Here is a 25,279-nt window from a genome sequence, read left to right on the forward strand (position 1 = left end):
AACCACACCCACCTCCCTCCTGCCCGCCTCCTGCTCCACTATCTCTAACCTCTGGCACCCACTAATCTGTTCTCCACTTTTTAAAGTGTTGTTTCAAAAATGTTTTATAGATGGAATCACACAGTATGTATTCTTTTAGGATTGACTTTTTTACTCAGCATAATTCTCTAGAGATTCATGCAAGTTCTTGTATCAATAACTTGTTCCTTTTTTTATGAGTAATATTCTATGTATGTACCACAGTTTGTTAAGCCATTCACCTATTGAAGGACATCGAAGTGGTTTCTAGGTTTTTGCTGTTACTAATAAAGCTGCTATGAACATTTGTGTACAGGTTTTTGTTCTGTTCTTTATCACCATATACTGGCGATTCGAAGCTGTCTGCCGGACCATTCCCAGCGACCTGCTCCCTGCCTAATATGCCACTCTCTCTGCCACAACTGCTGACACCATCCACAACACTGCTGCTGGTGCCGCTGGTATTGGAGCTTGGTCTGACTTCCCCGGACGGGAGGGTGGTAGAGAGAGCAGAGGGCAGCTGTGGTGACGGTTCTGCCAATAAGAAAACTTGGACCAGTCCTTGCCAAGACTGCTGCGTCTCTCACCTGCTTCATCTGCTCCCTTTTCCTCCTGGTGACTAATGCTCTCCTTATTTTCTGATCCAAAATTCAGAGGGAACTCCTTTGCTTGGCTTAGTTAACATAGCCCACCCACTTTATGGATTAAAAATCAGTCTATGGATAAACCATCACTGGCTCAGGTGCTCACGCCTAGTGCAATATGTAGCCACTCCTGGGTAAAGAATCTACTTCTCCAAACTATGGGGCAGTGTTATTTCATCTGTGGGCTGTGCCATTTCTTGTGTTTGTGTGTGTGTGTGTATAATTTCTGCTAACAAGAGGAATTGAATGGGCCACGACTGCCATGGCCTGCATGCATGGAAGATTCTTTAGACAGACTAGACATCCATCTTAGCCACAAAAAGGCAAAAATCAATAAAATACAAATTTTTGACCTGTTTATAATAATGTTCATTAAAATAACATTGTAAAACAAACTCCAAGATAATAAGATATAAAATGATCTGTAAACCAATGAAAAGTCAGGTGATATATATCAAAAAGGGAATACTTTAGTTTTGGAAAAATTGATTTGTAGCCCTTCTTTTTTTTTTAATAAAGAGAGTCCAGGTTTGGTTTACTAATAAGGTCCCTCTGAGTACAATATAATAAAACATAATATATAAAAGTGCTTTGTGTTCCATTGTTTATAACAGAAGAGTGAAATGAAGAAAAGCTCTCGGATCATTAAGGTATACTTTTTCTTTTTTCCTGCTTTTTCTCCCCAAATCACCCCGGTACATAGTTGTGTACTTTTACTTGTGGGTCCTTCTAGTTGTGGCACATGGGAAGTCGCCTCAGTATGGCCTGACAAGTGGTGCCATGTCCGCGCCCAGGATCCGAACAGGCAAAACCCTGGGCCGCTGAAGCGGAGTGTGCGAACTTACCCACTCGGCCACGGGGCCGGCCCCCAAGGTGCACATTTTTGAAGTGGCTAGGAAACACTTCCTACTCTAACACAGGGTTTGGTAAACTCTGGCCAGCCTGTCACCTGTCTTTGTAAGTAAAGTTTAATTGGAACACAGTCACACCTATTCATTTACTTATTGTGTACGGCTGCTTTCACACTACGACAGCACACTTGAGCAGCTGCAAAGGTCTGCAAAGTCTCAAATATTTACTATTCGGCCCTTTACAGAAAAAATTTGCTTTAATTTAATTATTAAGAGACCATTATTCTAATCCTGACCATTTTGGGTGGTATTCTGCATGAGCATGAGCTGTGAAAGCCTATGTCAGCTCATGCAGCTTAACCCGAATTCCTAGCCTACAAAATTAAAGGTTAAGGAAAGATCGGTATGTGCCACAATCTAATAATTTTTATGGAGATTTTCTCCATAATGCACTGTAGGGGATGCAAATGAATCGACAGAACTTTCATTAGATAATAATACTGCTTCATGTAAAATTCTGCCCTGAGAAACCCAGGTTGAAATATCTCAAATTAGAAGCTGGCATAAATAAAAATATATCTAAAAAGATGAAGTATTCAGTGCAATAAAAAGGTTGTATGTTTACACGAAGAAATGTGACTGTTTTACTGGATAAACCCTGGCATCGAATCCCCTGACGTGGTTAGGCAGAGCTGCAAAGGAACTTTCCCATATGGTCCTGACCCTTAAAGGACCCCAGGCGGGGGGCAGCTGCCCCCACTGTGCGTCCCATAGGGAAGATACATACCATACCAGTGGTGCTGCAAGTGTCTGCAGAAAGTTCCAGTTTTGTCCCTGAGATCCTCAGCAACCATTTTGGGAATAGACACTATGAAACAATTAGGAGTCATTTCTAATTAGGCCTTGATTGTCAATATATCCTACATATCCCAAGGATGACATGGAATGACATTAAGGGGGACCACAGTGAGAAACATAGGGTTTGCAATTAGACAGGGTGGGCTATAACTTCCTGGACCACTGAGGTTAATGTATACTGATGGTGGCCATCTAAATCTTCTAAGGGCTCAATGCTTAAGATCCTTTTACTGGGAATTTAATAAACATGCAAAGGTCAATTTTACTGAATTACTAGACACTGAAACGGTAGGCATCTTTAGCCACAAATATAGCTCCACGTTCTGGATTATGAAACAAATTCTCCTTGGGCAGATTCTAGCACATGGGGTGAAATTTTCAATTCCTCTCTCAAACTTTGCTTTGGCATCTGCTATAAGACAGACCTAGTTCATTTGCCATAAAAAGTCACATATTTTTCCCCCATTTTTTAAAAACTGTCATCAAGGATAGATAGGGATTTTTTACTCAAACTTGGAAAATATAATCTGCGGCATAGTAAGATTACTTTAAAAATGAGATGATGAGTGTAGGTGGTGAAAAAGCTTTCAGTGACATAATGAGGTAACACCCAACTTGGAAAGAAGAGTAAAAAAGTGCTTTTTACTAGAGGAAATGTAATGAGATGTTGCCATCATTTAGGGCAGTATACTAGCACTTTATAAACATTAAATTACAGCTTTACAAAAATCCGAGTTAGGAGTTACTACTTACATTTGAATACCCTAATTTTACATACTTAAAGTCCTTAATTAAAAGAAAACCCAGCAACAACTCAATTACAAGTTGACAAATAGGACAAAATTCCTTGCCAAAAATAGTCATTAAAAGCTAATCAATAGTTCCAGAACACATTTTACACTGACATTTTTTAAGTGAAATTTTGTGTTAAAATCATAAAAGGCATAAAATAGAAGCTATTAATTATGTTGTAATGGTGAATACTGGGTTTAGGTTACTATTTTAATGGTATTTATTCTGTACAATGTATCTATGTGGTCCGACCTTCATTTCTCTTCCTCATTCCTCCTATTTAGAATTTTTAAGAGTAAGCACAATGCCATTTCTGTAACCATTCAATGATTACCTAGAAGCAAGAGTACAGCACAGGCAGATAATCTTTATTATATTTTAACTAGAAACAGAGCAGATAGCAAGTTCACGAGGTATTTTTGATTATTATTCTTTTAAAATCAGGCTTCAATAACAATAATCAAAGTGAGCCTTAACCACACAGATATTTTGGTCACTGTTAGAATCTTCAAGGGCACAAAAGCCAGTAGCGTAAAGTAACATAAAGGTAATGACTATGAGAATTTTTGATGTGCCAAAAATGTCGGTCGCTGTATCAAACTCTACCCTTGTGTTTTCTTAATATTCTCCTTAAATATTGAACAATTCATTACTCAGCAAAATATCAAACATGCACATAGCATTCCTACAAGAATACTATCTTAATATTGTCAATACTAATACTAAGCTTTTCTTTACCCCCAAAATTCAATGAATCATGGTTCCATCACCTATATGTATTAGTGTTAGTGGTAATATGTAAAATTGCTTGTTTTCAAAGTTAAATAGCAGATTGACTTCGCATTTGGTGGCCAGCCTTGTACCCTAATTTTTCATGTTTTATTTTCTTAATAAATTGAACTACATTCCATATACCCTGAGATTTTCAATAACCTGCTAATGATTGTATACTTTTAATTTATACTTTATTCTACTCAATTTGAACCCCACACAATTAGTATTTAAAATTATTTACAGATGGTTTTAACTAAAGCAATGACAACATTTACTACTTATATAGTTAAACTGCTAATAAGGCCTTTAACTAAGAGTTGCATATTTTATGTATTTTTTTACTTGCTAGGAGCAATTCTTAAAATTACATCCATAATTCTCTGTCAGCGTAAGTGCTTTCCATTTTGCTTACTGCTACATGAATAACCAGATTCACTTTTTTTCCTCTCTTGTAAAACAACTCTTTTTTTTGTCTTCCCCAAATAATAAATGTTAGTTGTCTGAATGAACAGGTGCCAAAGAAACTTAGAATTTGAACGACATATTGACAACTGTAATGCCTAGCAGAGAAATATGCTCATGATAGGCATTCAATAAATGTTCCCCATGGAATGAGTGATTTGTAAGGCAGCTGTTAGAGTCAGATCCTTTCCATCATATACTGAAACTAATTTTAACTACGGAATTCGGGTTACCAGATTTAATTTGCCCTAAAATGTAAGTCCAAGAACTTGAAATTTAAAAAACTGTCTTAACAATTCTCAGAAAAAGTAAACTGGTTAATAATAGTTGCTACTGTAATATTAGTTGATAGGAAAAAAAGGAGCAAAATTACTTTCCACTAAACCATATGTACAACTGGTGAGAAGAAATAAAACCCAAGAAGTGTTAGCTAATTATTATTTTCTCCACCTTTAACCTTGCAATGTTTTTTGTTCAGATATTTATCCCTGCTAATTTCTCTAGCTGAAAGAGGATTTTTTTATCTAAATGGATTTCCCCATCTCCTTAGGTATGTAATGTTAGTGAAAAGCCCGTGTAAATGTAAGATTATATTTTCACGTCATGCCATGTTTCCGTATTTGTTTTTCGCTGATGTCAAATGTTCTTATTTAAATGATGCTGTATAGAATATGAGATAATCTCCCAATTTACTATGAGATTGCTTGCTTATAATATTCAGTTTTTGTTGATAGCTTGGAAGCATACTGCACACTTGTCATCTAGCACATTAATGAGTAACTACTACTCTTTTTAGAAAGGATACACTGACAAATTCTTAAGTTAATGGCTTTGGCCAAACATTTTTAGTCCATCACAGGACAATAGCAATGGCAAAAACATTGACGATACAGTTCATGGTTCGGTTCTCCCATCTTACAGTACAGGTTCCTGAAAATACACAAAAAGAGGACTTTGAAATACCAGAAAAACATCAAAATTACCAGAGAATATATATATATATATATATATATATATATATGTATACATTTTTCATAGGTTTTAGTTTCTTATTTCCTGCAATCTGTTAAACCCTCACATCTCATATTTTTCTGAAGGCATACTTGTGACTAGGTACAAAGCAATTTTGTTGATAAGTGTCTTTTCATAATTTAATTGGAAATAAATAAGCATTCGATAATAAGTACACTGTATGCTAGAAGTTGGACTTGGTTTGAATCAGCTTAAGGTCTCTTACCGTCAGATGTAGTATCCCAAAAACATGAGCTGGCCGTGTGAAAGCCATATGCACTTCTCTGGACCACTGCACAGGTCACTAAAAATAAAGGTGCAGAGTGAGAACATTTATAAACAAAGGAAAAGACCCCTAAGATCTAAGTGTTTGAGTTCAGAGCTCTAAAAGCTGTAAAAGTAACAGAAAACAAAACATTCAGCAAATGGACTGAAAAAAATAAGACTCTCATCTTGATTATGTACCACCACGATACCGACCCCACTGGGTCCCGTCTGTTTGTTGCCCATTGCCACAACAATTGGTGACTACAGTGCAGGAAAAATCTCGGCCAAATTATGTGCCTTGTTCCATGGGCATAATTCAGACACAGAAATGAAGAAAAGACTCCACTTTACAAACAATTTTTGCATGGCACTTCACAGACCTACATGTAAGGAGGCATGGGGCTATTGAAAGGAAGACAGTAGGCCTGAGTGGGTTTTGATGGAAAGGGATAACTGATGGAAACGTAAAAGAGGATGCTACCAAGGGCAAGCAGATGGTTGGCAGGAGTTCAAACTGCTTTTAAGTAGCTAAAGAGCTCCATCTTTTAGGTATTATTATATATTATCTTTGGATGAATAAGTCAGAAGTCCTTCATACCCGATTAGTATCCAACTTGATTGTCTATCACTCATTTACATTCTCCAAATTCAGAGAAAACCACAAGGACAAAGGTGAGTAAACTAGGGATAAAAGATGGTGATACTTACCAATATATTTATAAGCTTTTCCCAACTTAACCAAATGTGCTAAGGACTGTTCCACTATGCTTGCAGTCCACTGGTTGATGTTGTTCTGATTATAATCTTCACCACCTAAGACCCCATCTATACACTAAAAGGGTAGAGGATAATCAAACAAATTATACACAAATTGCAGCAAAAATTATTCAAAACATGAAATATATTTATAACCCAATAAAGCATCTTGGGAAATATTTATTATGCATTGTGTCTAATTATTTTAGAATTTTCAAAGCATTTCTGCATGCATTATCTCTCTGTGAGATACTATGTGTCATATAAAGATAAATATGGCATGGCCTCTGTTGTAAAGAACTGAACAATCTAGCAGAGAAGCTAATAAAAGAACTCTATGACACAAGGAAGGGTAACCAAGTGTGATAAGTTATGTCATAAAAGGATTATGGATGCGGGTGGATATTACAAAAGGGTGATACCAATTGGTTAAAGAACAGCTTGGAACCAGCTGGCATTTGAACTAGGTTTCAGATGCTAGAAACAAAGGATGTGATCAATTTAAAAATATAATTCTCATGTATAATAATTATATTCTCATTCATGTTATATAATTGCTTAGCTATAAAACAATTAACACACTTGCCACTATAAGTAAATCATCGACGAACACTACCTTTCCGGTATTCTAGAAAGAGAAAGTTAAATAATTTTCCACAGTGCTTACCTGCATCCATTTCTGATGCCTGATTAACAACACTGGTTTAGTATCACAGTCTTAGGTTTTAAGGTCAACTCTGCCACCTACTTGCTGTGTGACCTTCTGAAGTGACTTAACCTCTTGAAGCCCCTATTTTCCTAATCCACAAAGTAGGGATAACAGCCTCATCTTATCAGGTTGTTGTTAGGATGAGGTGAGACCATGAATGCCAAGTGCTCAAACACAGCGACTGCCACAGGATAAGTACATAAGCAATGATATTATCATCATCATTATTATTGCTGTTATTTTATATTTGCAGTTTTATTGAGATATAATTGACAAATAATATTGTGTAAGTTTAAGGTGTACAATGTGATGATTTGATACACATATATACTGTGAAGTGATTACCACAATAAGGTTAGTTAACACATTCATCTCCTCACATAGTTATCTTTTGTGTGCGTGTGTGTGTGTGTCCGGTGAGAACATTTAAGATCTACTCTCAGCAACTTTCAAGTATACAATACAGTATTATTAACTATTGCCACTATGCTCTACATTATACCCCCAGGACTTATTCATCTTATAGCTCGAAGTCTGTACCCTTTGACCAACATCTCCCCAATTCCCCTCCCCTGGGCCCCCCACCCTCACAACCCCCCAACCCCCGCAACCTCTGTTTCTGTGAGTTTGGCTATTTTAGATTCCATATATAAGTGAGATCATACAGTATTTGTCTTTCTCTGACTTATTTTACTGCTATTATTTTATATTCAAGCGACAGAGCCTGGACAATAAAGCACTCATTCAATTCATGCATAGAATCCAGCTTAATAACTAACACACACACACACACACACGCACGCGCGCAGCTTTCATTTACTACAACTGGACTAAAGATTCATAAAGGCACAAATTAATATGGAATGTTAAGCTGGATAGTATAAAATCTTCATTGATGATAAAATGTAAAAAAAGAAATTAAATTTAGAAATGCTAAAGAAAGTAAAGTGGCTCAAATTATTCTAGAATGTTCAATAACATGACAGAGTTAGGGGGACCAGTGGCCCCAGGGACAGGGGAACAGGGTTTTAATTCCGGCTTTATCATTCCTAAGTTCGTGCCCTTTGGGCAAACCTCTTCCTCTCCCCAGACTGCTTTTCCTTCATGGGAAACTAAGAGCACTGGTTTTTCTTTCAGGTTTTCTAATAGGAACACTTCAAGTTCTGCTCTAAACAACAGAAAACATCACAGGGCTGAGGATCCCACTGCAAATATCCTGTTAATTGCTATTAATTAACATTTCGCTTTCGCAATTACCAGTAACCAGGAGGCCCACTAGATAACGAGGTCCTTCACCTGTTTTATGTTCCCAGGGCCAAATTCAGGACCTGGGCATGTAGCAGGCACTCAATAAATGTTTGTGTTGAAGTAATAGTGGCTTTGATACACTCTCTGGGCAACCCGAATCAAATATACTTTAGACTAAGTTCCAAGTTCATTCCATTTGTGACTCACTTTTTCTTTGAGAATTTGTTTAGGGACAAATTCCATTCCTGACAATACATAAAATATATGCATATCGCTGATGAGTGAGTGGCTCTAAGACTTCTGAGGGGAAAAAATATTAGCATAGGGGTTCAGAGCAAGGAATCAAAGGAAAGAAAATAAGGTGATCAGCAACAGATAAGGAAAACAGAAATACCTGCTGAAATTGTGTAATCATCCAGGAAGTGCTGAAATGTTTTAAAATAGTGCTCGCTCTCTCTCAAGCCTTTCCAATGCCTCAATGGCAGAGAGTTGGCTCATGGGAAGGAAGGGGGAGGGAAGAGGATGGACATGCAGCTGAAAGTCACCTGAAGCAAACGTGAGATTTCTTTGAAGTTTCATATTTCATATAAAAAATTCAAGCAAAGCTTGCTTTTGTCTCCATAATGTGTTAGAGTTTGTTTTCATTAAAAAATGTTTTCAGTTAAATTATTTTTTTAAAGATTTTTTTTTTGCTTTTTCTCCCCAAAGCCCCCTGGTACATAGTTGTATATTTTAGTTGTGGGTCCCTCTGGTTGTGCTATGTGGGACGCCACCTCAGCATGGCCTGATGAGTGGAGCCATGTTCACGCCCAGGATCCAAACTGGCAAAACCCTGGGACACCCAAGCGGAGCGTTCGAACTTAACCACTCAGCCACGGGGCCAGCCCCACAGTTAAATTATTTATATTATTTAACTCCCTTTTGCAAATATTTAAGTAAAAAAATTGGTGCTCTAAATTGCACCCAGTGGCTTCCAGCACCTTCTAGCCACTGCAAAGCATGTATATCCCAGTTTAAGCATAGTTCTTTTACTTTAATAAAATCTCAAAGTAACACATGCACATGGTTTTCAAAATCCAACAGGCCAGAAGAGCTTAAAATGAAAAGCAAGAATCCCCTCCCCTCTCTTTCCTATCCCCGGTCCCCTTCCCCAGAGGAAACACCTTTCACGTACAACTGTTTATTTCTTCTAAGGGTTACTTACACATCCCCGAATACTATTTACATCACTAGTTCTTGATTTATGAATTACAGACGGTGTCCCTAGAACTCCTGCTGTGAGAGATGGAAATTTAGTTCCCTCAGACCACCAGCAACCTTCCTCCCCCACTTCCCTTAATACAGTGAATTCATTATTTTTACTTCGATATATTTACATTGCTAGAAGCATGCATCTTTTCTTCCACTCCTCACATTTCCTTCCACACAGAGGACTTTGCCTTGGCATTCCCAGCCTCTGGCCCCACCTGTTATCACTCCTCTCCACAGACGTGGAGTGAGTTGCCTGACTGGTGGGTGACAACTGCTGTTCCACCATTCCCATCTGGGAGAGCCAATCTCCCGAACGCCTTAGACTTGGACATTTGGTCTCTCCTTCCCTTTCTGCCCAGACCAACAAAAGGCACTAGCCTGGCTGAGTGTTGCTTTCTGCTGACTCAAAGTTTCCCTTGGAAGCCTCTTCCAAGGACTGAACTAAGCAGGCAGGGAGTTTGTAAAACAAGCTCCAATCTCCAACCCAGTCTTTACAAACAATAAAGGTGATATTTTATTCTCTTTCTAATGACTCTCTGGTTCAGAACGTGGGTAAAGAAAAAGGTACTATTTAAAAGACTACTCAAATACCTGAGCAACCTCTTCTTCATGTTACATCAACCAAGGACAGTCTCTCTTGACTTTCGACTTTGAAAAATCAGGCTGTTATCACTCCTGCCCTTCCCGTGACTTCCATCCTCTCTTCTACCTCCCATTCACCCTCATTTGTGCTTTTGCATTGTTAAGGGATCGAAAACATTTGCATTCTATTTTAGTAATTAAATATGCCTAGCTACATAGTTCTAATACATGATTCTGAAATATTAAAATATGGCAGGAGGGAGGACATCAGCATCACGGCAAAGTAAGCTCTTCCAGTAAACTCTCCCCACAAAGATAAAATGAAAAGGACATACATATTCCAACAGAGGACATCCGCACAACACAAAAGACATCTGAGAGACCCATGTAGCCACGTGTTGGAAGGTGGAGGTGCTGGGGCCCCCCTGAGGAAGTCGATCGAGGTAAGAGAATGCTTCTCTTCCTCATGGAAAGACAGCAACCAGGAGATTATGTGTAGCCACAGGGAGGAAAGGAGGGAGGAAGTGATGGTCCTCCCAGGGAACACCATAGATCCCTGAAGTCCCTCACAATCAGGGGGGAAGCCCCTCACAGAGGGGACTAGCTATGGTGGGGGTGTCTGCATCAAGCCAACATCCTAGAAGAGCAGATAGCGAGGGCACAGGAGGAAGTCCCTGAGATCGTGCAGAAGAACAAAGCAACCCCTCCCCCTCCTGGCGCCCTGGTGCCACTGCTCAGCAACTTGGAGCTGTCCCCTCAGTTGCAGTGGGCTCAGAATATGCAGCTATTGACCCCCACCTAGTGGCAAAGGGCAGAAGTGGCAATCAAATGCTACCACAATGTGGAAGCACAAATTTACACCATCTAACAGTATGAAAAATTATATTAAATCTCCAGACCAGAAGGAAAATGACAAGTACCCAGAAATAAATCCTGAAGACACAGAAATCTATAACCTGAATGACAGAGAATTAAAAATAGCTATCATTAAAAAAACTCAATGAGTTAAAAGAGAATACAGATAGACAATTCAACAAGTTCAGGAGCTAATTCACAAAAGAGATTGAAACTATAAAGAAGAACCAAGCAGAAATATTGGAGATGAAAAACACAATGGATGAGATAAAGCAGAACATAGATTCCATGAACGGTAGAGCAGATATCATCAAGGAATGAATCAGCATGATTGAGGATAGAAATTCAGAAATGCTTCAGATGCAGGAGGAGAAAGAACTAAGACTAAAAAGAAATGAAGAAAGTCTCCAAGAAATATCTAACTCACTCAGGAAATGCAACATAAGGATTATAGGTATTCCACGGGGAGAAGAGAGGGAGAGTGGAGCACAAAGCTTATTCAAAGAAATAATAGCAGAGAACTTCCCAAACCTGGGGAAGGAGATGGAAATTCACATGAAGAAGACCACCAGATCTCCTAACTTTGTCAATGCAAAAAGACCTACTGCAAGGCATATAGTAGTGAAGCTGGCAAAAGTCAATGACAAAGAAACAATACTAAGGGCAGCAGGCAGAAGGAAATAACTTACAAAGGAATCCCTATCAGGCTTTCGGCAGATTTTGTCAGCAGATACTTTACAGGGTAGGAGAGAGTAGAATGATATATTCAAATCTTTGAAAGACAAAAACTTTCAGCCAAGAACACTCTATCAAGTGAAAATATCCTTCAGATATGATGGAGAAATAAAAACATTCCCAGATAAACAAAAGCTAAGGGAGTTCAGCACCACAAGACCATCCCTAAAAGAAATCCTCAAGAAGGCCTTCATACCTGAAAAAAAAAGAAGGGGTTACGAAGCCCTGAATGCAGGGTTCTCCTGCATTTCCTTTGTTTCTCGTTCCGTGTATTTCAGACTACCAATTCAGTTAGGTAGTTTTTTATGCTGAATTTCTTAGTTTTCTCCTTATTTATTATTTGTGACTCTGCTCTACTTTTTTCTTTAGTGGTTACCATGAGGTTTGTATGCAAAATCTCGTAGATGAGATAGTCCATTTTCTTTCTTTTTTTTTTTTGAGGAAGATTAGCCCTGATCTAACATCTGCCACCAATACTCTTTTGCTGAGGAAGACTGGCCCTGAGCTAACATCTGTGCCCATCTTCCTCTGCTTCATACGTGGGACACCTGCTACAGCATGGCTTGACAAGCCGTGCATAGGGCCGCATCTGGGATCCGAACCAGCGAACCCCAGAAAACAAATGATAAAATGGCAGCATTAAGCCCTCATATATCAATAATCACTCTAAATATAAATGGATTGAACTTGCCAATAAAAAGACACAGAGTGGCAAGATGGATTCAAGAACAAGACCCAACAATATGCTGCCTCCAGGAAACATCTCAGCTTCAATGACAAAGACAAGCTCAGAGTGAAGGGATGGGAGATAACACTCCAAGCTAATGGCATATAAAAGAAAACAGGTGTAGCAATTCTTATATCAGACAAAGTAGACTTCAAGATAATGCAGGTAAAGTGAGACAAAGAGGGGCAGTATATAATGATCAAAGGGATATCCCACCAAGAAGACATAACAGTTATAAACATCCATGCACCCAACACAGGAGCACCAAAGTACATATAGCAACCATTAACAAACCTAAAATGAGATACTAACAACACAATAATAGTAGAGGACCTCAACACTCCACTCACATCAATGGATAGATCTTCCAGACAAAAAGTCAACAAGGAAATAGTGGAACTAAATGAAAAGCTAGACCAGATGGACTTAATAGTTATATATAGACCACTCCATCCAAAAACAGCAGAATACACATTCTTCTCAAGTGTGCGTGGAACATTCTCAAGGACAGATCATATGTTGGGAAACAAGGCAAGCCTCAATAAATTAAAGAAGATTGAAATAATAACAAGCATATTTTCTGACCATAATGCTATGAAACTAGAAATTAACTACAAGAAAAAAGCTGAGAAAGGGACAAAGATGTGGAGACTAAACAATATGCTACTGAACCAATGGATCATTGAAGAAATTAAAGGAGAAATAAAAAAATATCTGGAGACAAATGAAAATGAAAACACATCATACCAACTTATGTGGGATGTACCAAAAGTGGTCCTAAGAGGGAAATTTATTGCAATACAGGCCCACCTTAACAAACAAGAAAAATCCCAAATAAGCAATCACAAACTACACCTAACTGAATTAGAAAAAGAACAAACAAAGCCAAAAGTCAGTAGGAGGGAAACAATAAAAATCAGAGCAGAAATAAATGCAATTGAAACAAAAAAGGCAGTAGAAAGGATCAATGAAACAAACAGCTGGTTCTCCGAGACGATAAACAAAATTGACAAACTCCTAGTCAGACTTACAAACAACAAAAGAGAGGACACAGGCCCCAACAGCCATACCCACAGCACAAGCATGCCTCCTGGGCCAGCTCACTGTGTTCTCGGATTTGGCACGGTTAAAAATGACTATTAAAAATGTTCATAAATACCTTACCCGCAGTGTAGTCTGTATGTGATACCACTAGACTTAATTAAAGTTCTGCCAGAATGGACTCCCAAAGAGGCCTTCTGGTCTACTTGCTTAACAGGAGGACCAGATTTCACCTTTCAACATTTTTCTTAGGATTTTTATTTACTATCACATCAGTGTCTAAAAGATGTTAAGTGATTACTTTTCTAATTATATTGGGGTAAAAACTGCATACAATGGCCAAAAGCAGGTATTTCTAGGGTCTTTTATTTATTTGACACATATATGTAATATTAGACATAATTTATCTATATAAAAGTATATATATGTCAAATATATACATGTTAAATGTTAATGCTATAAAAGTATACATATACTTTATATATATAATGCTATAAAAGTGTATATATTATATATATAAATATATATTTTAAATATATATAAGTATATATAGACTTTTAAATGTTAATGCTATAAAAGTTTATATGTATAATTATATATATAAATTTAAATATATATTTAATGCTACGTATTTTTTATATATTTATGTATTTAATAAAATGTTTTATTTATAACATATATTATATTTAATAAAATATATTATATATATACTTTTATAGCATTAACATTTAAAATAATATTGGCCTACTGAAATAAAAGTTCTTTTACTCAAAGGCAGGTCACCAATTTTAGAAAACAGCAAACCAATTTTCTAGACCAATACTTAAACATCAATTTAAGAGTAAGCCCCAGGATGTCTGACAGCATACGACAAAACATAGAAGCACCCCTATAAAGTTAGCGAATAAATATTAAAAATCTTGTTTTAATACTAAGGTTTTTAACTTTGTACTGAAAGTCAAAACATAAGTTTTCAAAATTTCAATCAGTGCAGCAGGCTTCAGGGTGAACAGATGTAGAACTTACCTCTTTAATGATATTGTGGGCTTCATCAGCATTGAAGCCAACCTAAAGGGGAAAAACAACTGATAAAGCTGCTTTCAACACAGACATCTTTTTATCTGAAGCTATGATGATACACAGAACACTCTAGGCTGGCCTGGACAGGTATCAGTGACAGGAGACCAAAGGTGGGGAGGGGCATCAGGTCTCCCGAGGTTGCTAATCCTACCCCAAACACTTTTAAAATTACAGAATGCTTTCCCCACCCAGCTCCCTGGAGATTTTGATTCATTCAGTCTGGGGCAGGGCCTGGGCAACTACATTTGTTTAAAAAGTGCTTTACTGCTGATTCTGATGAATACCCTAGACTGAGAGTCACTGTATTGTAAAGCTCAGGAAACAAGCAGGAAGTAGATATAAAGATGTATGCGTTATCAGTACACAGGAAATGGTCCATGAGAAGAGCATGCTTAATAGATTATTTTCAATTTTGTTTTTAACTTGTGCTAGGCAAAAATGTGGCTTTCCTGAATTAAAGATTATGAAAATACTTGAACATTCAAAATTAATGTCACTTTAATAATTTATAATAGGTCTGGCAACTTAGTGTTTCCTCTGGAGTGGCTTGTTAGAACCTTGAGTTAAAAGCAACTATTAATGATACCCAAGTATCCTAGAATAGACAATTGGCGGTGTGATAAGACTGAAATCTAAAACAAAAGACTTCTGGTAATATATGATTTGTTTCCAAGGAGATGTTTTTAGGTGCTTTATGACATCAGCATTTTCATAAATCCCACTACACAACTTAAAATTAGTTCAAAAAACAAGTAAATTTTGAAAATAAGTATCATCTCCAGTACACATTTAAAATATTTTCAACTTAACTCAATTACACCACAGAATTACAACGAAGGAATAAAAACACCCTAAATAATTAGGAATAGTATGAAAAAAGTTCCCATGTTTTGACCCTATTAAAATTACCATTTTACCACAAAATAAGGTCTTTATCTATTTTCAAAATTGGCCTACAAATTAAATGATGTCCATTTCACTTTGATTTGGAAAGTCACCAAATAATCAGGATGTACTTGGTGACCATAATAACACATGTAATTTTATTTCTTTTTAAATATACGTATTTAGGACGCACTGCAGTACAGAAAGAACCCTCTCAGGAGTCAGGACTTGTTGGAGGATATGCCTCAGGATGAAACTGCTTGTGCCTCAATTTCCAAAATAAAAACACTTTACCACGAACCTGCAAGTAAGTAGGTATGCTACCTGCCTCACAGAACTATTTTAAATGTGGTTTTAGCTTCTACAGAAGCCTTCATCCTAAAGATGAATGGATCAGAAGCCCCTTCCAGGGGTCTAACAATACACCATTTTATGGGGCACCTCCACCACGTGCCTACTTTTTTTCACTGCACCATTCACCTGTGGCTACCACTGGACAGAAAATGTCTTTGTCTATTCTGCCCTCGAGGTCTGTCACAGCTTACGCTGGAATGCAACAGGCCTCATCCTCCTAGCGGTTAAAGTGAAGCCAGTGTTGCAGTTGTGTACTCAGAGGCCTGGGTTCAAATGGAGCATCTGTCATTCCTGGCAGTTTTAACTTTGGGCAAGTCACTTAGCTGCCATGAAGGTCAGAGTCCCCATCAGTAACAGGAAGATGAAAACTGACATCACGGGGTTCTGGTGAGGTTTCGGGAAGCTAGTCAGTAAGCAAGAGCTCGTAATCCATGTAGCACCTCCTTCCAGCCCACCCAGGTGACAGTGCCCGGGAGCGGGAGCGGCTCTGCCACCACGGCCTCGCTCGCGGGGTTGCGGTACCTGCTTTGGGGACGCCAAGGGACGGAGGAAGCAACCGGGAAGACCGGTTTTCAAGGCCTGCCCTGCAGACGGGCGGCGCCCGCCACCCCATCCTCACCGCACGCACCCCGAGTCAGGCCCTCCATCCCTCGTCCCCGACCCCGCCACCGGCCCCAAGCTCTCCCGGCCGCCCCTGCCACCCGGACTCCCAGCCCACCCTCAGGGTCTCCGGGTGGGGGACCGAGACGGGCGGGGCGGATCCCCGGCCCCGAGGGGAGGACCCGGGCTCGGAGGACACCGCACCCCAACTCTCCGGGCCACCAAGCGCCTGGAGACCACCCGGCCGAGAAACCGCACCAAGGCGGGCGGGGGCAGGGGTCGCTCGCAGGCAGCAGAGGGGCGGTACCTCGTCGCAGTGGCGATGGTACTCCTCCATGGTGGCGCCGACTCTCCCGAGGGCGGAGCGACGCGCAAGTCGAGCTCCGCGGCCGCGCACTGGCCTCCGGGGAGGCCCCGCCCCGTGTATATCCCGGGGCGTTCCCCCACGCGGGCCCCGCCTTTGTGTCGTACTGGCGCCACCTTCCAGGGGGCGCCGGCAGCGTTCTAGGCGATGGAATGCTTCTCCCCGCTGCCTCCGACCTTTCTGGAAAGAAGGGATGGGTGTTAAAGAGCTGGGAATTGTGCCAGCGTGGATCAGATTGGGGGACGTAGTGTCAGTCAGTCTAGACTCCACAGTATGGGTTAGTGCCCAATACTGTGGTTATTTGCACATAGTCGTTCATCATAATCCAGCAAATAATCATAGTTAATGCTACGTGAACAAGGCACTCTGATTTGTCCACTTATTAGCTATGTTACTTGGAAAAATTGACCTCCCACAGCCTCAGTCTTTTCGTATGAAAACATACCTATTGCACGGTTGGTTGTACGGACCAAATGAGATGCTGTATACATAACTCCTAAAGTAGATGCACCTATACCCCTCCTCCCCAATGACTGTGTAAAAAGCAATATTTGATTTATAGGAGAGGAAGTACAAATATCCTAAATTAAACAATAAATCCTAGCAGAACAATGATTACGTTTATTTAAAAATTACTAAGTTCCAGAGGATCCTAAGGATTTCCTCATTTAAACCCATAAAAACCCAGCAGGTTTGGTTCTGTTACCCTCATTCCATTTTTACAGATGAAGCTGAGGTACAGAGAGTTTAAGTAAGGTTCCCAGAGTCATATATCCAGTAAGTAGTAGAAGAAGGGTTTAAACTCGAGTAGTCTGATAACAGCACCCAAGTTCTTAACCACTGTATTAGTTTCCGACTGCTGCTGTAACAAATTACCATACATTTAGTAGCTTAAAGCAGCACAAACTTCTTATTTTATAGTGCTAGAAGTCAGAAATGTAAAATGGGTCTGTAGGACTGTGTTCCTTCTGGAGGCCCCCACGGGAGAATCCATTTCCTTGCCTTTTCTGGCTTCTAGAAGCTGCCTGCATCTCTTGGCTCAGGACCCCTTCCTTCATCTTCAAAGACAGCAGTGTAGCATCTTTTCTCCTGACTTCTACTTCCATCCTCATGTCCTCGCCTCCTGTCTCCCTCTCAAGATCCTTAACTCAATCATGTCTGCAAAGTGCCCTTTGCCACGTCAGGTAACATATTCATAGGTTCCGGGGATTCAGATGTAGACATCTTGTGCGGGGGGGGGGGGGGGGGGGGGAGTGGGCGGGGGGCGGCATTATTCAGCTTACCACAAGCACTATTTTGTTTTGATCCCTGAAATCAAAGTTGGAAGGTTCGTTAGTCTTCTAGTCCAACTCTTTTATTTTACGAATAAAACCGGAGCTCAGAGAGGTGAAGTAACTTGTACAAGGACACATAGGTGTTCATTGGCCCCCTGGGCTTCTGAATCTCAGGCCCCTCCATTTTATGCTCTCATTTTATGAGCTAGGCTGAATTGAATTGCCCTGTTCATTTGATAATGTGTGGTTTCTTACTGCTTCTCCTAAGTTGTGGGTCATGTCAAGGTTACTGCAGACAAGCTGCATTTGTAAATCATAGAGGAAGACTATTTCTCCTCTTTCAGGATATTTTTTATACCAAAGTTATTATCCTATAAGCAATTCCAATATTATATGAGAAGGCTTAGTGCTGTCCTTGTGACCAAAACCTTACTTCCCTAAAGAATTGTTTCTGTGTCTAGGGAGGTCGAACACAGAAGTAAAATAACCTGAAAACTGGAAGGGCCACTCTGTCACTTCTCAGGTTTATGTTATACGGTAACATGATAAATATAAAGTGAGGTGAAGAATGATTGTTCCAGTTGCCACCTCTGCATAATAAATCACCCCAGAAGGTAGCAGTATATTTATTTTATTGTATTATGCTCATGGATTCTATTGGTCAAAGATTTGAAGAGGGCGTAGCAGGGATACTGTGTCTCTGCTCCACGATGTCTGGGGCCTCAGCTGGGAAGATTCACAGACTGGAGGTAAATGGATGGTAGAGGCTGGAAGCATCTGAAAACTTGTTCAACACACATGTCTGGTACCTGGGCTGGAACGAATCAAATATCAGGACTGCCGACTGGAGCACCAACCCGTGGCCCTACCAAGTGCTTGGCTTCCTAACATCGTGGCAATCTTAGGGCAGTCAGACATCTTATATGACAGCTCAAGCTTCCAAGTGTGAGTGTTCCATTGAGCAAGGCAGAAGCTACATGGCTTTTCAGTGTCACAAGTCACACAGCATCATTTCCACCATACTCTAATCATTGAAACAGTCACAGCCCACTCAGATTCAAGGGGAGGGTACACAGAACCCATCTTTCAATGGCAGAAGTGTCAAATAGTTTTGGGACCATGCTTTAAAACCACCACAGCTTTATTAGTTAGTATCCCGGTTGCAAGTAACAGATGATTCAAATAGGATGGGCTGAAATAATAAGGACATTTGTTTTCTGGCAAAGCCAGAAATACAGAGGTAGAGATGTTCCAGGTTAGTTCAGTTGCTCAAGAATGTTTCAGAGCTTCTGTGCTTCCCATCTTTTCATTCTACTGTCCTCAGCACACTAGCAATATTTAGTCTCATGGCCGCACATGGTTGCAGTAGTTCTGGTATCACATCCAATGAAGGAGATGGATATTGCCTTGGGTTGACCAGATTTTCTTAGGAAGGCAAACCTCTCCTTCAAGCCCCAGGAGTCTTCTCCTCAGGTCCCATTGGCCAAGGTTGGGCCACGTGATTCCTCACTTGGCAAAACCTATGGGAAAACGTACGTTTGGCATTTTCATCTTCTGTGGTGAAAACGAGTTCTGCTAGAGAGAAAATAGGGATGTGAAATAATTGTTGGTAGAATAGTCCTTTCCAGCTCTTATCATGCCATGGCCCATATATAAAAGATGATGACATTTACATGGTACATTGGAGTAAACTAGAGAGGCTTTGGGAGCATTTTTTTAGGGTTTGGTTAAAAAATATTTGCTTACATTATATAATGATAAGAAAAAATAAAATAGGAAAGATGTTAAAAATTGAATTTGTAAAAACTTGCAAATAAAATATTTCAAATGTTTTTATAATGAGACCTTCAATTTTGCTTTCATGAATGTAACATTTTATATCTGGATTTACGTTTAAAATAGCTATAAGCAATTCCCGTTTGAGAGTTTTTCATTATTCTTTTTCCTCCAAATATTAATAGATTCTATGTTGAGATGTGTTCTTCATAGAAGTAACTGATAAAAAACTTAGACCCATTTTACAAACCATTCAAACTATACTTAAATGCTTCTGTAATGGTAGTCTAAGTAATTAGGACCAACTCTTTCACCAGCAGTTAGGAAGGTTATACAAAATATAATAGGCATTTGCTTAAGGAATTGGAGCTTTAACGATGTGGGGGGAAATTGTGGATCTAAGACCCAGGAGAAGAATGAAACCTAGAAGCATGAGCAGAGTACTGGGGACAACTTTTCACCTGGGAGTGAGAAAATGCACAGCCTTTTGCTCATGGGCCAAGGGATAAAATACTCAGCTTCCATGGCTTGACAAGAAGGATGACTCTAGTGACAAGCATACTTTGTGTTGAGACTCCAAGGTAAGGGTGTAAAACAACCAAACTTGATCTTACAGGGACTGAAGCTCAGTTTTAAATCACTTTAATGTCTGAAATTAAAGTGATCTGGCATTGCTAATGCCTCTAGCCAACTTCCAGAAGCAAATGTAAAGTCTTTCTGGAGGAAGAAAACATCATCCTAGGCCTCAAATTAGGTATATAATTGTTCACATACATTATCAGGAGCACAACAGTATATAACTAGGCACATAAAGAGACAAAACAACATTTTCATAAATCAGTAGATAATGGGAATGGTCCAATCCGGGATCTAGATGGTGGAATTACGAGAAATAGACTTTAAAAGAACTATATTTAATGTATTCAGGGAAATGAAAGACAAGGTTGAGAATTTCATCAAAGAACTGGAAACTATAAAAAATATCCAAATGGGGGCTGGCCCCGTGGCCGAGTGGCTAAGTTCGTGTGCTCCGCTGCAGGTGGCCCAGTGTTTCGTTGGTTCGAATCCTGGGTGCGGACATGGCACTGCTCATCAAACCACGCTGAGGCAGCATCCCACACGCCACAGCTAGAAGGACCCACAATGAAGAATATACAACTATGTACTGGGGGGCTTTGGGGAGAAAAAGGAAAAAATAAAATCTTTAAAAGAAAAAAATATCCAAATGGATTGTCTAGAAGTGGGAAATACAATAACCAAAATTAAAAACTTAAAGAATGGGTTCTACAGTAGTTTAGACAAAGCTGAAGATTTAATTAATGAAATTAATAAAATTGGTCACAAGAAAACACTGAGAATGGGGCATAAATGAATGTAAAATACACAAGAAAGAGCCAGCCCTGATGGCCTAGTGGTTAAAGTTCGGTGCTCTCACTGCTTCAGTGACCCAGGTTTGCTTCCCTGTTGTGGAACCACACCACTCATCTGTCAGTAGCCATGCTGTGGCAGTGGCTCACATAGAGCTAGAAGGACCTACAACTAGAATATACAACCATTCACTAGAGCTTTGGGAGTTGTGGGGGGAAAGAGGAAGATTGGCAACAGATGACAGGGCAAATCTTTCGCTGCAAAAAAAAAAAAAGAAAAGAAAGAAATCTCCTTTAACAAAAAAAAAAAAAAAAAGAAGAAGAAGAAGAGGGGCCAGCCCAGTGGTGCAGTGGTTAAATTTGCACATTCTATTTTGGCGGTCCGGGGTTTGCTGGTTCGGATCCTGGGTGTGGATGTGGCACTGCTTGGCAAGCCATGCTGAGGTAGGCGTCCCACATATAAAGTAGAGGAAGATGGGCATGGATGTTAGCTCAGGGCCAGTCTTCCTCAGCAAAAAGAGGAGGATTGGCAGCAGATGGTAGCTCAGGGCTAATCTTCCTAAAAAAAAAAAAGAAGAAGAGGGGGCTGTCCTGGTGGTGTAGTGGTTAAGTTCATGCTGTCTGCTTCAGCAGCCCAGGGTTTGCAGGTTAGGATCCTGGGTGTGGACCTAGCACGTCTGGTCAAGCCATGCTGTGGAGGCATCCCACATCAAATAGAGGAAGACTGGCACAGGTGTTAGCTCAGCAACAATCTTCCTCAAGCAAAAAGAGAAAGATTGGCAACAGATGTTAGCTCAGGGCCAAACTTCCTCACACACACACAAAAAGAGGCTTTCTTTGAAAAAAATACACAAGAAAGCATAGCAACAAAAGGAATACCATGAGAGTGTTTAACATACATAATTGGAGTTCCAGAGGGAGATGAGAGAGAATGGACAGAAACAATATTTTTTTTTTTTTGAGGAAGATTAGCCCTGAGCTAACTGCTGCCAATCCTCCTCTTTTTGCTGAGGAAGGCTGGCCCTGAGGCAACATCCGTGCCCATCTTCCTCTACTTTACATGTGGGATGCCTACCACAGCATGGCTTACCAAGCGGTGCCATGTCCGCACCCGGGATCCGAACTGGCGAACCCCCGGGCTGCCGAAGCCGAACGTGCGCACTTAACCACTGCGTCACCGGGCCAGCCCCAGAAACAATATTTGATGAAATAATAGCCAAAGATCTTCCAAAAATGATGAAAGAACTTTATTAATCAGAGTCTCTACGGGAAGCAGATGGAACACTCAAAATATAATTCAATAAGTATTGATTTACAATGATGTGTGTTGGGGAGGTGGGTATGGGGGATCCACAAGAAATAGCTCAGGAACTTGGCGGAGTCTACTTCTTTTGGCCCCTCAACGTTCATCGTTTTGATTAGCTACAGAGGCAGGGACTATTACAACTATTTTATGTTACTTGCTCCTCTCTGCCTTTGAACTCCACCATCTTATATGAAAGACACTGATCATGGCTAATGTTTTTGGTTTCAGGTGGTTGTATGACCTACTTGTTCTCACATTAGAATGATATAGTAGCTGATGGGTTGCCTCTATATGTCAAGCAGCATGTTTTAAACTGCACATCTCCTACATTGATATGGACTCTGTGATTACCAATGTAATGTCACCAATGTGATGGATCTATGTGATGTACAATTATGAGAGATGAAAGACTCCTTCAAACTTGCTATCGAGGCCTTCTAATTTTTTAACATACGTTCTTAATTTTATATTAAAAGCTGTTAATTTATATTTTTCCCTCTCTGTGCTCTCTAAAGCTATAATAAGGTGCCAGGTGGCTCTACAATCTTTACTAGCACTTGTGCTGCCATTGAGACTAAGTACCACAGCCAGTTGACCTTCAATGCCGTGCCCTCCATGTGAATTTCATCCGCTGGTGCTAACATGATATCACTTGATGCCATGAATTACTCATGCTCCATTGCCTCTCAGCAAGAAGATTATCCATGTGCTCCTTGAGTACATAAACAACTGAGTCCTAGAGTTACATTACATTTTGAGGATTTACTCCTGAGGGTTTACTTCCTAATACCTTGTATTAGTCAGGGTACTCCAGAACCAATAGGAGATATATGTATGTGTATATATACACATGATTTATCCTATGGAATTTTTTCCCACAATTTTGGGGGCTTGGTGAATCCAAAATCTGATGGCAGAGGCCAGCAGGCTGAAGACTCAGGAAAGAGACAGTTTGAATCCAAAGATAGTCTGCTGTAGAACCAGGAAGAGCCCAAGTTGCAGAGGAAGTCTGAAGGCAGTCTGCTGGAGAATTCCCTTTTGTTTGTGGGAGGTCAGGCTTTTGTTCAATTCAGGCCTGGAACTGATTAGATGAGGCCCACCCACATTATGGAGGGAAATCTGCTTTACTCAAAGTCCACTAATTTAAATGTACATCTCATCCAAAAATACTCTCACAGAAATATTCAAAATAATGTTTGACCAAATATCTGAGAACCCTGACCCAGCCAAGCTGACATATAAAATCAATGATTACAGGCTACTTTGGGTAGTAGCTACTGCATCAGTCAGGTTGCCAAGATGAAGTAGACGGCACATTCAAATTGGCATAAGTTGAAGAGGGCTCATTTTCGAAGGGACTAATTACAAAGGTGTAGGCAGGTGAATGACAAGAGATGTTACAAGAACCCGGGTGTGGGGCCCAGCCCGGTGGCTCAGCGCTTAAGTGCGCACATTCCACCAGCAGTCCGGGGTTTGCCGGTTCAGATCCCTGGTGCAGACGTGGCACCGCTTGGCAAGCCACGCTGTGGTAGGTGTCCCACATATAAAGTAGAGGAAGATGGGCATGCATGTTAGCTCAGGGCCAGTGTTCCTCAGCAAAAAGAGGAGGATTGGTGGCAGATGTTAGCTCAGGGCTAATCTTCCTAAAAAATAAAAAAAAGAATTAAAAAAAAAAGAACCTGGGTCTGGCAACACTGGAGCTGTCACCATTTCTAGGTCCAGAAGTTTGAGGGGAAAGAGAGGCTTAAATAGTCATATAGAAAAGGCCACTTTGAGAGAAACAATGACCTTTTATCAAGGGATACAGCAAACCCAAGGTGGCCCCCCACAAAGAGAGCAAGAGGAATAATTACCCTGACCACTTCTCCCTCCCTCTGATCTCCTACTGATGTTCCCCATTGGCTGAAACCAACGGGAAAGCAGAGGGCATGGAAGCTATTGTAATCTATAGAGGTCGGCTTCCCAAAGCAGAGAGTGGGGTGGAGCAGGGATGCAGTGAGGCAGAGGATACCCAGCACAGATCTCAAACCACAGCTCCAAGAATCCCGAAGATTCCCCACGCAGAATGGATAAAATAAAAACCATATTTTGGCATATCACAGTAAAATGGCTGAAAACCAAAGGAAAGAGAAGAATGAAAAAGTAGCATCCCCTCAAAAAGAAGACAAATTACCTTCAAAAGTCAAACAAGAAGACTGACATCTGACACCTCACAGAAACAGCAGAAACCCAAAGACAATGTATTTTGACATCTTCGAAATACTGAAGGAAAATTATGTGAACTTAGAATGTGTCCCCAGCAAAAACAACCTTAGAAATGAACACGAAATAACAAAAATTTTAGGCAAATAATGGAGAAAATTAGTCACCAGCAGAAGTACACTTCAAGAAATACAAAAGTCTATTCTTTTGGAAAAGGCAAATAATCCTAAATAGAAATTTGGGCAATTTAGAAGAAATGAAGAGTAAGTAAAGGGGTAAATTTGTAGATAAATTTAATGATTATCAACTCTATAAAACGATGATGATAATGTCTTTTGGAGTTTAGTATATATGTCAAATTAAAATACAGGATAACAACATAGGTTGAGAGGAAGATAAATTGAGTTAGTGTTCAAAGTCCCTTTCATTGTCAAGAAAGTGCATAAAAGTATCAAGTTACATTATATTTTGATAAGACAAGGATGCATTT

At 39.9% G+C, this 25,279-nt stretch overlaps 1 protein-coding gene across 1 annotated transcript; it reads right to left on the reverse strand.

The window, feature by feature from the left end:
* Positions 1-3,510: 3,510 nt before the first annotated feature.
* On the reverse strand, positions 3,511-17,039 carry DYNLT3 (dynein light chain Tctex-type 3). The gene is made up of 5 exons (XM_001489506.6): positions 16,808-17,039; positions 14,608-14,649; positions 6,386-6,509; positions 5,637-5,714; positions 3,511-5,329 (listed from the first exon to the last, which is right to left on the reverse strand). Exons 1-5 carry the CDS (start codon positions 16,835-16,837, stop codon positions 5,253-5,255), a joined length of 351 nt encoding a protein of 116 aa, XP_001489556.2. The 5' UTR covers positions 16,838-17,039; the 3' UTR covers positions 3,511-5,252.
* Positions 17,040-25,279: the final 8,240 nt, after the last annotated feature.

Source organism: Equus caballus, chromosome X (genome assembly GCF_041296265.1).
Source record: "Equus caballus isolate H_3958 breed thoroughbred chromosome X, TB-T2T, whole genome shotgun sequence".
In the NCBI taxonomy this organism is placed as follows: Eukaryota; Metazoa; Chordata; class Mammalia; order Perissodactyla; family Equidae; genus Equus; species Equus caballus.

Coding starts and splice junctions, on each gene's coding strand:
- DYNLT3 (XM_001489506.6), bottom strand. CDS start 16,837: ATGGAGGAGTACCATCGCCACTGCGACGAG. Junction 6,510..14,607: donor CCCACAATATCATTAAAGAG/GTAAGTTCTACA, acceptor CTACCCTTTTAG/TGTATAGATGGGGTCTTAGG. Junction 5,330..5,636: donor TTGGGATACTACATCTGACG/GTAAGAGACCTT, acceptor GTGTATTTTCAG/GAACCTGTACTGTAAGATGG.